Source organism: Typopeltis vanoorti, chromosome 11 (genome assembly GCF_054136105.1).
Source record: "Typopeltis vanoorti isolate ZY-2024b chromosome 11, IOZ_Tvanoo_1.0, whole genome shotgun sequence".
Classification (NCBI taxonomy): Eukaryota; Metazoa; Arthropoda; class Arachnida; order Uropygi; family Thelyphonidae; genus Typopeltis; species Typopeltis vanoorti.
In genome coordinates, this window is record NC_143559.1 from 121,279,163 (window position 1) to 121,295,395 (window position 16,233).

General features: G+C 36.9%; 1 protein-coding gene across 3 annotated transcripts in view; it reads left to right on the forward strand.

The window, feature by feature from the left end:
- The window catches only part of Nos (Nitric oxide synthase), a 271,860-nt gene that overhangs the window by 207,812 nt on the left and 47,815 nt on the right, over positions 1-16,233 (forward strand). For all 3 annotated transcript variants that reach the window (XM_090400097.1, XM_090400099.1, XM_090400100.1), the window contains 2 exons: positions 12,153-12,257; positions 12,344-12,411. In XM_090400097.1, coding sequence (XP_090256223.1) covers positions 12,153-12,257; positions 12,344-12,411 — 173 coding nt within the window. The remainder of the gene's footprint in view (positions 1-12,152; positions 12,258-12,343; positions 12,412-16,233) is intronic.

The following is a 16,233-nucleotide window of genomic DNA, read 5'->3' on the forward strand; positions in this document are numbered from 1 at the left end:
AGGTGTGGCAAGGGGCCGAATCCTGCTGCCATACATACGGCCTACCATTGCCTACCCTTGTTATCCAGGGCTTGACTACAGTTAGCAACTCCACGAACAAAGCCCGAATTCCAATGCCAGGGTTCTTCAACACCTGTTCCTGCAGATTTGCGAGGAATTCTGCTGTACGAACGCAATCAGATCGTCTGCTAGGGATCTTTCTTCTTGCTACATCCTCGTAGTCACCATTGCAAGTCTCTAGTTCATGCCTGATTGTTTTTACTGTATTCAGGGAGCATTGGGCAGCAGTCGTAATATCCTTATTTTGATGGCGGGCACGAATCATCATGATACAAGTTATTCTCTTCCATGATTCAGGTGGGTTCCAGCTATCCATCCTTTCTGACATCTTGTATATGAATGAAGAAGGGTCCAAACTTTTAAATGAAGAGAAGTGTGTGTTAATACATGTAACTTACGGAAAAATATAATTAATTATAAATATGTCAAATTTATCCCGAACACCCTGTATGTGATCAGTGATTTAAATAGTTGTTATGAAAAAGAAAATGTAGTATGTTCGAAATTAGTGAGTGTTTCGTATCGTGTATTATTGATGATAAACTGTGAATTTAATTGATATCTTTTAGCGATTTTTTATGTTTATTCATTGTAATAGTAGTTAATAGCTTGCTGTTATAAACAGTCGCTTAATTTTCGTCAGTGCATTATCCAGCGTCAACAGAGTGCTCGATCATCAGAGCAGGTAAGACTTTTATTTCATCTTCAAAAACATTTTTCAGGCCCTCTCCTGTTCCCTGCCCTGTGCAGCACTTGGTGGTTGAAGGGACAAGGCAGATCCTTCCCCCACTTCAAGCCTAGATTTAATTATGGATTCACCATATGAGGATCTCTCTTTCAAAGAACTTCTAGCTATTTTTCGGCAAATTGGTAACATTTTGCACACGAAATGGCCAGGAAGAGTTGAAGTTCATCAGATTATGGAGGTCGAGACAGAAGACCCTCAAACCTCCGAAATTTCTCCTCACAATACACATGACAACGTCACAACATCTGACATAGATTCCAATGATCATCAGGAAGTCAGCAGAAAGAAGAGAAAGAAAGAGTCTATTGCTGCAGAACCTGAATTTGTACCTCAAATGGACACATCAGCACAATCTAGCGCAAGAACAGAGACAAATATACCGACACAGCCCAAAGAGAGGATCCCACCAGTAGTCTTGCGATCTAAGGAGAAATGGTCATTGCTTGCAGAGACGATGAAGAAAAATAACATCAAGTTCTCATCAGCCAAAAACACAGATGACTGAGTCCGCATACAGCCTGAAGGAACAACGGACTACCGCCAGCTCACCAGACTTATGGATGATCATAAATTTCCATACCATACTTACCAACTCAAAAGTGAAAAGAACCTCAAGGTAGTGATTAGAGGATTGGTAGAAAACATAACATCAGAAGAAATAGCTACTGACCTTAGATTACAAGGCTTGGAGCCAATAAAGATTTCTCGAATGTATCGAGCAGACAAGCGTCCCATGCCTCTGGTCTTAGTAGAGATCAGTAAAGATCAGAGAGAAATTTATGATCTTAAAATAGTCTGCAATTTGGTCATCAAGACCGAGCCACTAAGAAGAAAGGCATCGGCTGGTCAATGCCATCGCTGCCAAAAATTTGGGCATGCACAAATGTTATGCAGAGCAGACTACAAGTGTGTGAAATGCGGTGGCAACCATCCCTCGCACACTTGCGTCAAACCAAAGTCCACACCTGCTAAATGTGCGAACTGCAGTGGCCCACATCCTGCTAATTACAAGGGCTGTTCTCTCTATCCATCCAACCTTCAAAAACCTAGACAGGAGTTAATTCAGCCCACGCAGAAAAATATTGTGAGATATGTGCCTGAAATCAAAGCACGAAAAGTTACACCAGATAAATCTTATGCTTCTGTGGTTTCCTCACGTAACACCGAGGCACTCCCTGCAGCTAGCAGTCAAAATTCCTCAGCAATTCTCGCTGCCTCACTAGGGGAGATGCTAATGGCCTTCAGCAAAACAAATCCAAGCCAGGCCGATACCAACAAATTCCTTAGGAATACTCAAGTCATCTTCTCCATGATTAATGACTAATTCAGCTTCAACATCAAATTCTATACAGATAATATTCTGGAATGCAAACGGTCTCAACAACAAAAGTTTGGAATTACAGGAACTTACAGATCATTTACAAATTGATATTCTCCTCATAAACGAGACTCACCTACGTCCCTGCGATAATCCCAAACTCAGAAATTATTCATTACTTAGAAATGACAGACTCAATGCCAGAGGAGGAGGCACTGCCATCTTTGTAAGAAGAAACATCCGCTATAATGAGATTAAGAAGACTAATACATCTAACCTCGAGGAGACAGGCATAGAAATTCATACCAACAATGCAGGCAGCTTAAAGATTTATTCTGTATACAACCCCCCTGGCAAACCTTTACTCCCCTCTGATCTCTCTCAGCTACTAGATACAAATGAAGCAATAATTGTAGCAGGAGATCTCAATTCTAAGCATCCTTTATGGAACAGCAAGAGTTTTAACAACAACGGAATGATCCTCTACAATTTTGCCTTGAAGAGAAATATTGTTATTGCAGGCCCAATCGAGCCAACACATTATGGAGCGATCGGCAGACCTGATGTTTTGGATATTGCTATTTTTAACAATATTTGTCATCAATTTCAACTTCAAGTGGTTGACGAGCTCAGCTCAGATCACAATCCAGTACTCTTAAGTTTAGGGGGGGAGCCTGAGCTCATTCCCAACCAATCCCACACTAATTTTGCAAAATTCAAGGCTAAAATGAACACTATCATAGACTCAGTACCTACTATCTCCACCTGTGAAGAAATTGACGTGGCAGTCAGCAATCTTGAATGTAAAATACGCGCTGGCTTATCCGCAGCTTGTTCTATTTCCACCCCAGCTCAAGTCAACTCACTTCCTGAAGAAATCCTTGTTCTGATCAGGAACAAAAATAGACTCAGACGCCGCTATCACAACACGCTATCTCCGCAAGACCGTCGAGAACTAAATAGAGCATCCAACCAAGTTCGTTACGCATTAAAAGATCACAAAAACCAGCAATGGGAAAGAAAACTCTGTTCTCTCAAAGCTGAAGATAATTCTCTGTGGAAGTTGACTAAAGCTCTCCGTACAGATCGCTCTAACATCCAGCCCATTCACGGAGAAAGAGGTCTTGTTTACAGAGATAATGAAAAAGCCGAAGCTTTCGTTGATGCCCTCCAGCTTCAGTGCCGTCCTAATTATACGCATGCTGATCTGATCTTCATAGAGAGGATACACCGTCGTGTACGCTCTGCGCTTCGGAAACCTTGTAGCTGTGAAAATATCTGTCCCGCCTCACCTAAAGAGGTCTATTCAATCATTAGGAAGCTTAAAAACAAAAAAGCCCCTGGTCCAGATGAAATTACCAACAAAACAATTAAAGCCCTCCCACACAAAGCTGTCATGCATCTAGTAGCCATTATTAATGCAATTCTGAGATTAAATTATTTCCCCTCAAGATGGAAACAAGCTGATATATTCCTTATTCTCAAGCCTGGTAAGGCACCTCAAATGACACAGAGCTATAGACCTATCAGTCTTTTATCATGCTTAGGAAAAATCGCAGAAAGAGTCATTCTCAACCGACTTAATGAGGAGGTGAATAAAAATAACATAATTCCGAAAGAACAATTTGGTTTTCGTACCGGCCATAGCACTACACAGCAAATTCACAGACTGACTGAATTCATCACTACAGGCTTTAACTGGAAACAGCATACAGGAGCTATCTTTTTAGATGTTGCAAAAGCATTTGATAAGGTGTGGCACAAAGGTCTCATCTATAAATTAATTACAGCCAACATCCCTCTTTACCTTACCAAAATTATTAACTCCTTTCTACAGGACCGTAAAATCCAGGTCAAGTTGCGCGGAATTCGATCCTCAATGAAAAAAATCACTGCTGGTGTCCCTCAAGGCTCGCTGCTCTCACCGCTGCTTTTTAACATCTTTGTTTCTGATGTTCCTAGCACATCACTAACCACTATAGCTAGTTATGCGGATGATATGGCAATTCTTAGCAGATCTCTCAGGCCTAATATAGCTACTCAGCGATTACAAACTGCAGCAAGAAAATTGGAGGTCTGGTTCAGAAAATGGAGAATATCTGTAAATGCCGATAAAAGCACTGCCATTCTCTTCACAAGAAGACAAGCATCTCACTCTGGAGAAGTTAAACTTTTTAACACAGCCATCCCATGGAGATCTACTACCAAATATCTAGGCATTCAGCTTGATAACCGTTTAAACTTTAACTCCCACATAGTTTATGCATGCAAAAGGGCAAACTCTGCAATTGTACAACTCTATTCTCTCCTCAATAGAAGAAGTCAAGTTAGCACTGAAAACAAACTACGGATCTATAAAACAATTATCAGACCATCGTTAACTTACGGATCTCCAGCCTGGGGTCACACTTCCCCCACCAACATCAACAAGCTACAAGTTATTCAAAACAAGTGCCTCCGTATGATTTTTAACGCTCCGTGGTTTGTCAGAAATGCTCTCTTGCACCGTGATGCCGATATTCCAGATATTCCCACGTTCCTCCATAACAGTGCTGCTGCTTATTTTGCCAAAGCAGCTGTTCATCCAAATCAACTCATTCGAGAATCTTCTAACTATGACGAACACGACAGGTGGAAACATAAGCGCCCGAAAACAGCTCTCCTTATCGGTTCAGGTTCCTCCATACAGCTCTAAATAGGGTGAGCCAAGTGCTCGCTAATCTTTAATGCAAGACTATTTCATAGAGACAAAGGGATTGGAGTCCTTGGGACTGATATCCATCATGCCACATCAGTTATCAGTTATCAGTCTTATCTAAATGGCCGGAATGGATTAATACCCATGGAGGGTAATGGATGGCAATGCTGTAACCAATGAAAAGCATTCTTGCTTCGCCCCTTTAAGCCAGTCCTTATAAGGACTTATCTAAATGTAGAGAGATTATGACACCATACTCTTGGAAGGTAATGGATGGCAATGCTTTAGCCAATGAAGTTCTAACTGAGGCTCGGCTATTGCTGTTACCCTCCTGCCATGATCAGAGCTTTAATAGCTCAATAACGCTTTATCCCTACACTGTCCTCTACAGATAACGGGGAAGATGAAAAGCATTCTTGCTTCGCCCCTTTAAGCCAGTCCTTATAAGGACTTATCTAAATTTATCTATCTAAATTTACGGATGTTTTCGAAGACTGAACAACCCAGTCCTTTTTTGGATTTCCAGGGTAGCGGATAGCAATGCTGTAGCCAATGAAGCTTTAACTGAGGCTCGGTTATTGCTGTTACCCAGCCATGACTAGAGCTTTTAGCTCAACTCAATAATACCCCATCCACACAGATTTTCTTCATTCAGATGATGGAATAAAGAGTCAAGGACTCAGTCCATCTCCCAGTTCTTTTTAGAACTTGATCTGAACTTGTGAAACGCGTGGGTTTTATTACAAACTTGGTCTTCACAAAATTTTGGATTTTATTGTGCTAATTATAAAAGCCATTTAATCTTTATTCCCATACATTCTATTCTGTATGTGTATATATTCCATTTTGTATGTATATTCTATTGTATTGTGTATATTATTCTTTTCTGTATGTATATAATATATTTAATCTTATATATCATTCCCGTATATTCTATTCTGTATAGAATAGAATGTGTTCTATTCTATACAGAATAGTATATATTTAATTAGTTTTAATAATTAAATTTTATAAAATATATTGGGACTCGCGAACATATGAGAAAGGTCCTGAGTGGCAATTGGGGATAGGAAATTTAATTACCCAGATTTAAATGAATTATTAAATATTATATTAAATTATACTTAAATGAACTATTCAATAAAATTTGCTACTAAAATAACTAGATTTATCACAGTAAAGTGTATTTATTATTATGTGTAAATATTATATTAAATTAATATTCATTAATTTATAATTGAATATTGTTATTAATAGATAAAATGTCTATACCTGAATCAAGGCTAAATCTTAGCATTTCACATGGAAAGTATTCCGAACACACTTTGCTTTTGGATAGTTGTAATTGACTATGCCAAATAACAAGGTGATTAAACCCTGTCTGCGCATGTGCGATTAGTCTGCAATATCTTTTACAGCTTAGTACTAAACAAAAAATGTTTATTTTTCTGATAATTAATTGAAGGAATTCTTTGTTATCATACTCTACTGCGTAATTATTTTTCTCCCGTTTCGATAAACGAACCTAAATTATGTAGCTTAATCGAGAAAATTATTTTTTAGAATACTATGGCTTTAGAAGAAAGAGAAAACGCTCAGATTTTCCAGTCATTTAGGATTTCAACGGTTCTTCTCTATTGAACTGGAAGAGTGGAAAAAGGAATTCAAAAGATAGAAGGGTTCTATCTTGTGGATCAGTCCAAATGGAGTGCCCTTTGATTGGAAAGATCTGGGTTCAAATTCCGTCTATAACTAGAGGCTTTATCACATGTTTTCGATGAAACGCTGAGTTAACCCGTCTCATCAACGGTGGGCTGTTTCTTCTCCTGGAATCTCGGGTTTTTCGTCCCTCAAAACAGGCAAACCGGTACCGTGAGTAGAAGAGATTGGAGCCTCACCATCTTATCTTTTTATTATTATGGATCTCAAGTAGAGATCTATAATAGTCAACCCCTGGATGGAGATGACACTAGACAGGCGAAATGGAACACCTTCAGGATGCTATCTTCCATCTTGTCTTGTCTTGCTTTGTGAGTGTTGTATTCCAGAAAAAAAAAGACATAAATGGAAATAGTTGTTTTCATTACATGATCGTCAAAGACCTTGTCATATTTCACGATTGAGGGCACTGCTATTTCTTGTGCAGCATCCGAATTGTCGACCTCCTGTAGGAAAGGTTGCACAATCCACGATAAACAGCAATGGACTTAGAGATGCCCTGGTATCAATCCCTTTTTGGATTTTAATCTGGTCCGATAGAAACTGGTTAAGTAGGATGTAAACAGATGTATTGGGTAAACCTCTTTAATGATGGAACGATTGTATTTGCACGGTTGGTGGTTTTGAAATTACGGACGACTGCGTGTGTTCTTCCAGCCAGTTTATTGTTTTAGAAAGTGAATTAATAAAATAACAAAAAAACAGTTGCTAACAGAAAAACTGTTTCCTCCACGGCTAATTCAAATTTATTTTTTTTTTTTTCAGAAAAAGTCCTTATATAAGTTCTTCGCGTCTTAAATGTGATTCGAACCCAGATATAAGAAAGATCTGGGCTCGAATCTTTCCAAAGTATCTTTTCGTACAACAAAATGTTTAAATTACGATATTGTATCGTAAAATTAAAAGATATTGAGGTAAAAATAAATAAATAAAAGGCCAAAATGTATCAAAATAATTAAATCCTATTAATCAAAATGAATTAAAGTGTTAAAACCAAAAATAATCAAAACAATTAAAACCTATTAATCAATCTAAATCTTCTTTATTACAATTAATATAAACAATTCAATAAAAAGGATTACACATTTTTAAAGTAATAATAAAGATTATTATTATTTCAGAAAACATTCGTTTTTAAATAAAATTCCGAATTTTTTTTTTTTTAATTTGTTGTTGGAGTTATAGTTACGTCATCATAATTCATAAAGACTGTTTTCTTTATAATAGCGGTTATTTCTGGAGCTAACCAGTTGAGGTACTCTAATAAATACATGATTGAGAATGCCAGCAGCAGCTATATTTTATAATTTGTTTTTAAATATGAAGTATAAATAATTGTTTTCTCTAAAATATGAATATATTATTAATAATATAAATATGTAATAAAATTTATTTCGTGAAATATAGCTTCTAAATAATGATAATAATAATAATAACAATAAACCTTAATTATAATTGAATAATTCTTAACTAAGAAAAATCTGCAAAAGTTTTTGTATTGTCTTTACAAGACGGCACAAAACTTTTTTTATCATTGTTGTGGTAAAAAATAAGGAAGTTAGAATTAATGAAAGACTGTCAATCAGAATTTCAGTCAAACTAAATATGAATGCAATGGCGAAAATTTTTCGTAGGGGTATTATATTATATTATATTATATTATATTATATTTAATATAATATATATTATATTTAATATAATATAATATAATATAATATAATATAATATAATATTTAATATACAGAATTAAATTTTATTTAATGAACACAAACATACACAGTAGTAATACTAGCGGTAGTAGATCTCTCAGCATTCTGCTATGGCCAAATAACTTGCCGTATATACACTTCTTGAAAAGAAGTCAACGGACACCATAGTGTGAGGAACACAATCATGGCACTCACCTTAAAAGATGTATGACCAACCACCCAAAATACCTCTTTTTGCAGCAATCCTACGGGACATACTTTCCTCAAGCGGACGATAGCAATCAGTGGGGATTTGGGATGATTCTTCCTGTACGCATGTAATGAGGTCCTGGACCGTTTTGGGGCTGACCTCCCTTGACCTTACTCGAAGCTTCAGTTCATCCCATAGATGCTCAATAGGGTTGAGATCAGGGCTATGTGCAGGCTAATCAAGTGCGATGACGTTTATGTCAACAAACCACGCAGTTACAGCAGCAGCAGTGTTGTCACATGATACAATGTCTTGCTGAAAGAGACAATGCTCACAGAGTACGATGCATTGTACTGTCCAGAATGTTCAGATGCCTCTCGGAGTTGAATGCTTGTGACACCACAAACAGAGGTCCAAGAGGCAAAAACAGGACCATACCATCACACTGCCACCTCCGAATTCAAAAGATGGGGTTATGCACTCTGGTAAGAGACGACCGGACATTCACCATTTGCTCGGTAGAGGTGTAGTGTGATTCGTTGCTCCATAACCTACCTTTCCAAGCTTCCACGTTCCACTGTACACGCACTTTGCACTACTGAAGACGACGCTGCATGATGGTTTTGGTAATGTGAGGCTTGCATATTGGGGTCCTACCATGGAAACCCACATTGTGAGCATTGATACTGAATGTTTTTTTTTTGTTGTTGTTTAGATTCGTGTTCCAGTCGATGCTCGGAACTTCGCATTCAACGTGTCGGCCGACGAATGGTAGTTTTTACTTATTATCCCTCGTATGGTCACCCACTACGGTAGCACTTGCATTTGACTCCCTGAGCTGCCATCCCAGTATGATATCATGATTGTTGATTGGAGAAGGTCCAGTTTGTTAATGATTCACAACAGATAGGCCTGCCACATGAAATTCTATCACGACGCCTCTTTCAAACTCCGTCTCTTCCCCTGTCACTGCCATTTCACCTGGACACAGTTGTACTGACTTGGGGGGACATCATATTCCTCCAATTTATACCACCTACAAAAACGTGACTTATTACATGCCACGAGGCATGTAATAAGTCACTTCTTTATGAGTAGTGTAAATCTAAATTTGGTATTGATCAGTCCTATCATTAAGCAATGATATACATATAACTACATGAAAAAACTACTATACATAAATGATATTCTATTCACTGATCTGTAATGTTAGTGATAGTTATTCTGATCACAATACTCACTCTATTCCACTTCCTCATTTAGCAAATGCTCAAACTGTCCAAGATTTATCTTCATTAGTCCTCCACTCCACATAGGAGTGGGCTATGTTAATAACAAAAAACTGGCTTCTTTTCCGTTCTGGATAGCATCTTCTCACCCATTTGTACACCTGCTAATCCTACACAAATCCCAAATCTGCCAAAGTTTAGAATGTAGTCCTCGCCCCTTTAGGGTTGTACAACCCCCAAAAAATGATTGATACTATCCAAAAGAGAACAATACGGTTCAGCAGCGCACCTAGAGGCGGCCAAGGGTTCCCCCCCCCCCAAAAAAAAATAGATGAAGGAAAAAAAACGCTAGAAATTTTTCCAAAAATCTTTTCCTAATTAAAATTCATTTTTTATTTATGTTGCGTCGTGTCTTCTATTTCTGCTAGCGATTATTGCAGATGCTCAATCATAGGTCGTATGCGATGCGTACTGTGTATTCTCAAATCGTCTTATTCAACTCCCCCCCCTCCCCAAGATTAAATCCTGATTGCTGTGTTGAAAGTATGCTGATGTTTGAAAGGTCAAATGAATAATAATTTTTTTTTTCTGTAATAACATTTTATTTATCATCTTACAGAGCATTTACATATATACACATATTTACATATTACATATATATATATATATATATTGATTTGATTGCTGTGTTGGAAGTAGGCTGATGTTTGGGAGGTCCAATGAATGATCTGAAAGGTCTGATCAAAGTGAAATTGCCGATGTGTTCCGGTGTTATTGCATCTGTCTTGGTGTTTCACATTCATTTTTATAGTGGTCTTCTTTTTGAACTAATTAGGAGACTTTTTTTTTTCACTGTGGCAGCCTTTCTATGTCTTCTGAGCTTTTAATTTGTATCGGTTTTGAAGTTTGTGACATCCTCAAGAATATCTTGGCATCGCTGATCCATAAAAATGGTTTTTGTTTTCTGTTTTTGGTTTTTTTGCTTGGTACAACTGATTTTGGTTGAATGGTATTAAATATATTTGGATAGGAAGATTGGTGTGTTGTCTTGCAATGCGTTCAAGACCTTGGCAACTGGTTTTTTTCTGTCTGCTGACAGAAATAATAATAATAAATATAACAATGTGTAATAATAACTGATATTACACATTGATTAATGCAGTGTTACTATATACAATTCTCCGTATAATATGAAAACTTCCTAATTCACAACTAACCAAAGTTTACTGATAGGTCTGGCACGAAGAACTGCTTAGTTGCTAGCTATAAGAATTAGTATACTTACCAGATCAGGTGGTGTTATTTTTTTTCCTTTTTTTTTAAAGAAAAGTAGTGCTTTATTATGATAGTTAGAAGTCAATTGTTGGCATGGATGATTTAAAGAAGAGTTTTCCTAAAACGTAATGATGATGATATAAAATACGTCCTGTAATTAAATAAACTTTTGAACATCAAAGTTTAATAAAATGATGCCTTCAGTATAAGCATGTATGGATTCGAACAAGCTGATATCGCTTTACATAAATATGTACAGCAGGCTAAAGTTTGTTTTTTTTCTTCGTTTTAATAATTAATGATAATTAAATATTTTAACCTTAGGTTGGAAAGATCGACTCAGGATTCAAATTTCATCTAGAACGCGAAAAACATTTATATAAGGTCAGGGCCCCTTCTCCTCCCCCCTCCTGAAAATCAGTTTATTTCATACCACAACACAACCCGCCGTAATACAGCCATGGCTACCTCATCTGTAATTCTCATTTGAGTCACGTTGATTTTAAATGACTTCTATTCAAATGCCGTGAGTTCCGTTTCTAGCGGCATTTGGGAACAAATGAATGAAGTATTGATATTCAGGAGAGATCACTTGCTTTCTCAGGTAATATCATACATCTAGCAAGATTGCGACCATAATGCGACTGGTTTACTCATTTATTTTTCTATTATGGCCATTTTTAAGAGCACCTACTTATAAGGTTTATGCACGAGCTTACTTTAGGAAAATGCTAATAAATGGTTTATATTTTAGAAATTCTAAAGGAATTTTGAAATTTTTGGCATATATATATATATATATATATATATATATATATATATATATATATATATATTGCTGAAGTTGCAACACAAAATGTCTAAAAACATCGGCTGAATCTTGGAGATACAGCCTCTACACGTTTTAGTATTCTGTGGGAAGTTTAAAAAAATACTGAAAGTCAGCAGGTCTCCGAAACTTAAAAGCCAATCCTGCACAGAATTTTGATATCTTGGATCTTCGCATTTGTGTTCAAGAAAACAAGTTTGATGAGTGTCTGATGTGTTTATGTAAGTATTGTTATTATCTTTGACTTTGAAAAGAAGATGCCAACTACAAGCTATTAAAATTTAGCGTATGCACATTTTTTTAAAGCAAAGCAGCAGTACTGTTAACATACTTTATCATATAATTGAAGTGGTTTTTTAAATTTGCTTTCATTGCAGGTATTGTGCATGGCCGATTACGATATCATTAACCTCGAACACGAAGCTCTCCTACTCATTGTAACCAGCACATTTGGAAATGGCGATCCCCCAGAAAATGGACAGGTAATATTGAAAAAAATATTGATATAAATGTATATTTTAATGATTTCACTATTCTTATATATAAGTAAATACATTTTTTCTTTCAGACGTTTGCTAGAAATCTTCAAGCTATACGAGTCACTGGAGACACCACACCTGATATTGAATACATTAGGTAAGAAATTAACAATCTATGATTATTGGTTATTGATGATTGGCCAATCCAATGCCCTTGGAGGGTGATGGATGGCAATGCTGTAGCCAGTGAAGTTCTAACTGAGGTTCGGCTATTGCTGTTACCCTCCTGCCATGATCAGAGCTTTAATAGCTGGATAACACCTTATCTCCACACTGTCCTCTACAGATAACGGGGAAGATGAAAAGCATTCTTGCTTCGCCCCTTTAAGCCAGTTCCTTATTATATAAGGATAAGGATTGGTTATTGATTTAGATCTCAAGTATTATAATCTGAAGCAAAAAGCTGTACTGGAATGTAAGTGAAAACGATTTCGAACACTTGTAGATCAACTTTACTGTCTTGTCTCAAATTTATGAATTTATTTTGGAGTACAACCATAAAACGAAATTATATTTTATCCATTATAATACATCATTCATAGGTTAATTGTACATGTCTATAAAAATGGTGTCTCGGTATCCTAGATTTACAAATCAAACCATGTTTGACCTTATTTAGATCATATCATAAAAAATAATAAAATACATCTTAAACCTATAATATATTAATGCTATTAAAAATAATCAATAAAAAAATCCAAATAATTTCCATAATTTTAATTAAACTTGGATTTTAAGTGTAATATATTAGCACACTCTTTTATTCTTTATATAAATTGACATAAAGTATATTTATTTTCATATACTTTATTTTTTATGTAAAGTGTTTCAGAGCACTTTTCAGTACGTACGGAATGTTTCTTTCTAGTTTGTTTATTTCTTGTAACCACATTTATTAAATTAATTCCAGGTTATTTTCGTACCAGGAGTATCAGTGAAGTATCGCTAAGTTTCCTGCCAATATATTCGTCTACTTTGAAAACAAACTAGTTTTCTCTAAAACATTAAAACTCATTAGATTCACTTATCTCTATCTCTAAAATAAGACCTGAGAATTTGGGATGCAAAAATAAACAATGCTTAATTAAATAACCATACGAACATAATTATTTACATTAAGAAAATTGTAAGAGCAATCTACGCTCTTTCTCAGACTCACCTACTTGAAATTTTAATTCAGGAATTAAATTCTAATAACAAACAAAACAAAGAAAGCCCTCACCAGTCTCCTATATATTTACTACAGTCAGTAAATAAATAAAGCAAACATTACTTTAGCAATCCTCTCTAGAAGTAAAGCAACTCTTGCATTTTAATTCAGTTAGTTCCAATAAAGAATCGTCTCACTCTGGCTCAAAGTTGACGCTCATTACAAAATAAGGAACACATCTTACCTCTGTAACTTGAGGACGCATAATTATGAGGAATATTTACATCATTCCAGATAGTTAAACGAAGAGAATATACCTTAGAGTAAGCTGTTTGCCTTACGGTGTACATACAATATTAAAATAGTTGGACAAAATAACTTATTTCATTCCCGAAATAGAATAAGCGATGCCGTTTAGCCTAAGTCATTTGGGGGAGGAGAGTACTGCAGACAACTTCGGCCATCTCGTGATTCCTCACACTATATATACGTATTGTCTAAAATAGTGTGAGCTCTGCGGTCGATTTTATTGAGTTAAAGGATTAAAATCTTGACAGCCGATTGAGAAAGTATCTATAAAAAGTTCCTCTAACTAGCTACTAGAATTGAACTGACAACTGTCTTTCTTTTAAGAGTCTAGCGCCATGGATGCAAACACCACATTCACAAGACCACAAAGCCATCCCATAACTAATATTTGTCTTAAAAGATATTATTGATGAAAGACGATAATTGAGTTTAGAGATCCATTTAGTCTTTATAGATTGCGAGAAAGCGTTTGATCAGATATATGAAAAAAAACACGATGGAATCTGATGAGAAAGAAACAAGGCCATTCAGTACAAGCTATACAAAGTTTATATAAAGAGATACAAAAATAAATCACGATTAGATAATAAATTGATAGAAAGAAATTAACTAATGTGTTAAGACAGAGATGTTCTGTCTCATTCGGTTCAAAATGAGCTAAATAAACCAGCTAATGCCATTTATTCCCGTATATGGAGTACACGAGACCGTTTTAGCCCTGTCTAACTTTTAGAGACTGAGGGGGGGGGGGGCAGTTGAATCTCCACCAATAGTCAATTAAAAATAGCTGGCTAGCCCAAGACTATCGCTAATTATGCACTGCAGGGGTAAAGAGATGCGTCTGATAAGTGCCGCCATCTCGTGGTCCCTAATCCTAACACAATGTTTTATTGTCTTAAAACAGTATGAGTTCTACGGTCAATTTTCTTAAGTTTACGGGAAGATAATCCCGAATTTCCGGAAATAAAAATGCCTTCGTCCTTGTTTTTAGCCCATAAGTCGACGATTTCTTGACAGACAGACCTTCTCTGTTAAAGAGAAGGTTTCTTTAACAGAGCTAGAACGGAGATTATGGGGATGTCATGATCCATCCATCCTTTCGTCTCTGCGTGTTTCTTAAGTTTTGCGCTTTTTACGCGCATGTACAGGGTGGCCATAAATTAACTTTCCCTCTTTGGAGGCGTCTGTAGCTAAAACTAATACACGAAATGAGATCACATTTTACATTGAGACTTTCGAAGGCATGGGTAGATGAATTACGCGAAAAAAATATTTAGTACCACAAGTCGCCGATAGGGAAAATTTTGGCTCTGGCGAAGCCGAAAGCAGCCAGATATTTGCAGTAAACGCAGGTAAAAAAGATTATGCAAATTTTACTGTGCCTACGTGACAGCAGCGCCACCAATTCCTACCTTGCCACAGCATGCTTTACTTGTTAAGTTGTTTTACATTAAACAGTGCAATTAGGTCTGTACAGGCCCTTCGGGAATTTAGAAGGCTTCATAACCTGCATACAGGTCCTATGTCAGCTGTAGCACTGAGAGCTATGATTAAGAAGTTTGAAGAAACTGGATCACTAGGAGTTAGACCTGGCAGAGGACGGAAAGCAGGGCAAGAAGAGACAGTAACAGACGTTGCTGGTGCGGTGTTCAACGACGCAAACTTGATGTGGCTTATGGTACAGTCTAGTTCAGTCGTGTGCAAACACTAACTACCGAAGATTATGATAAGCGCGTGACCTTCGCGCTAACATTTCTTGCCCGAATGGAGTCGACAATGACTAGTCTTGGAGAATATTGCGGGGTGATGAGGCTCATTTTTATCTGAATGGGTCGGTCAACACTCACAACTGCAGAATTTGGGCATCTGAACATCCCCAAGCGATCCAGCAAGTACCACTGCATTCTCCAAAAGTAACCGTGTGTTACTTTTGGAGAATGTAACACACGGTTACTTTGGAGAATGTATTTCATAATAGGACTATGCTTTTTTGAGCGTATTACCCCTTTAGGTCTTGTAACTTGCTTCATTACTGGAGAGAATTTTCGACGAATGCTGGAAAATTTTGTCATTCCTGCATTGCAGCAAAGACAATGTTTGGACTCCATAATTTTTATGCAGGATGGAGCACGGCCACACATCGAACGTTCAATACAGCGCCTTTTACGCAGGAGAGGGTTATTAGTCAATTCTTTCCGACGGCATGGCCGGCTCGATCCCAGGACATCACTCCATGTGACTTTTGGCTGTGGGGGTATTTAAAATCCGTTGTGTATGTTGGTGGCATTCCCAACTTGCATGTCTTCAAAGAGAACATAAAACGGGCTGTTATGAACATCCAATCCGACTCCTTACGCTCAGCTGTAGAGCATGTCGCACACCGGATGCAATTTGTTGTACACAAGAAAAAGGTCAGCACATTGAAAACCGTGTATATGGTCAAGGGGACCCTGATTCTGA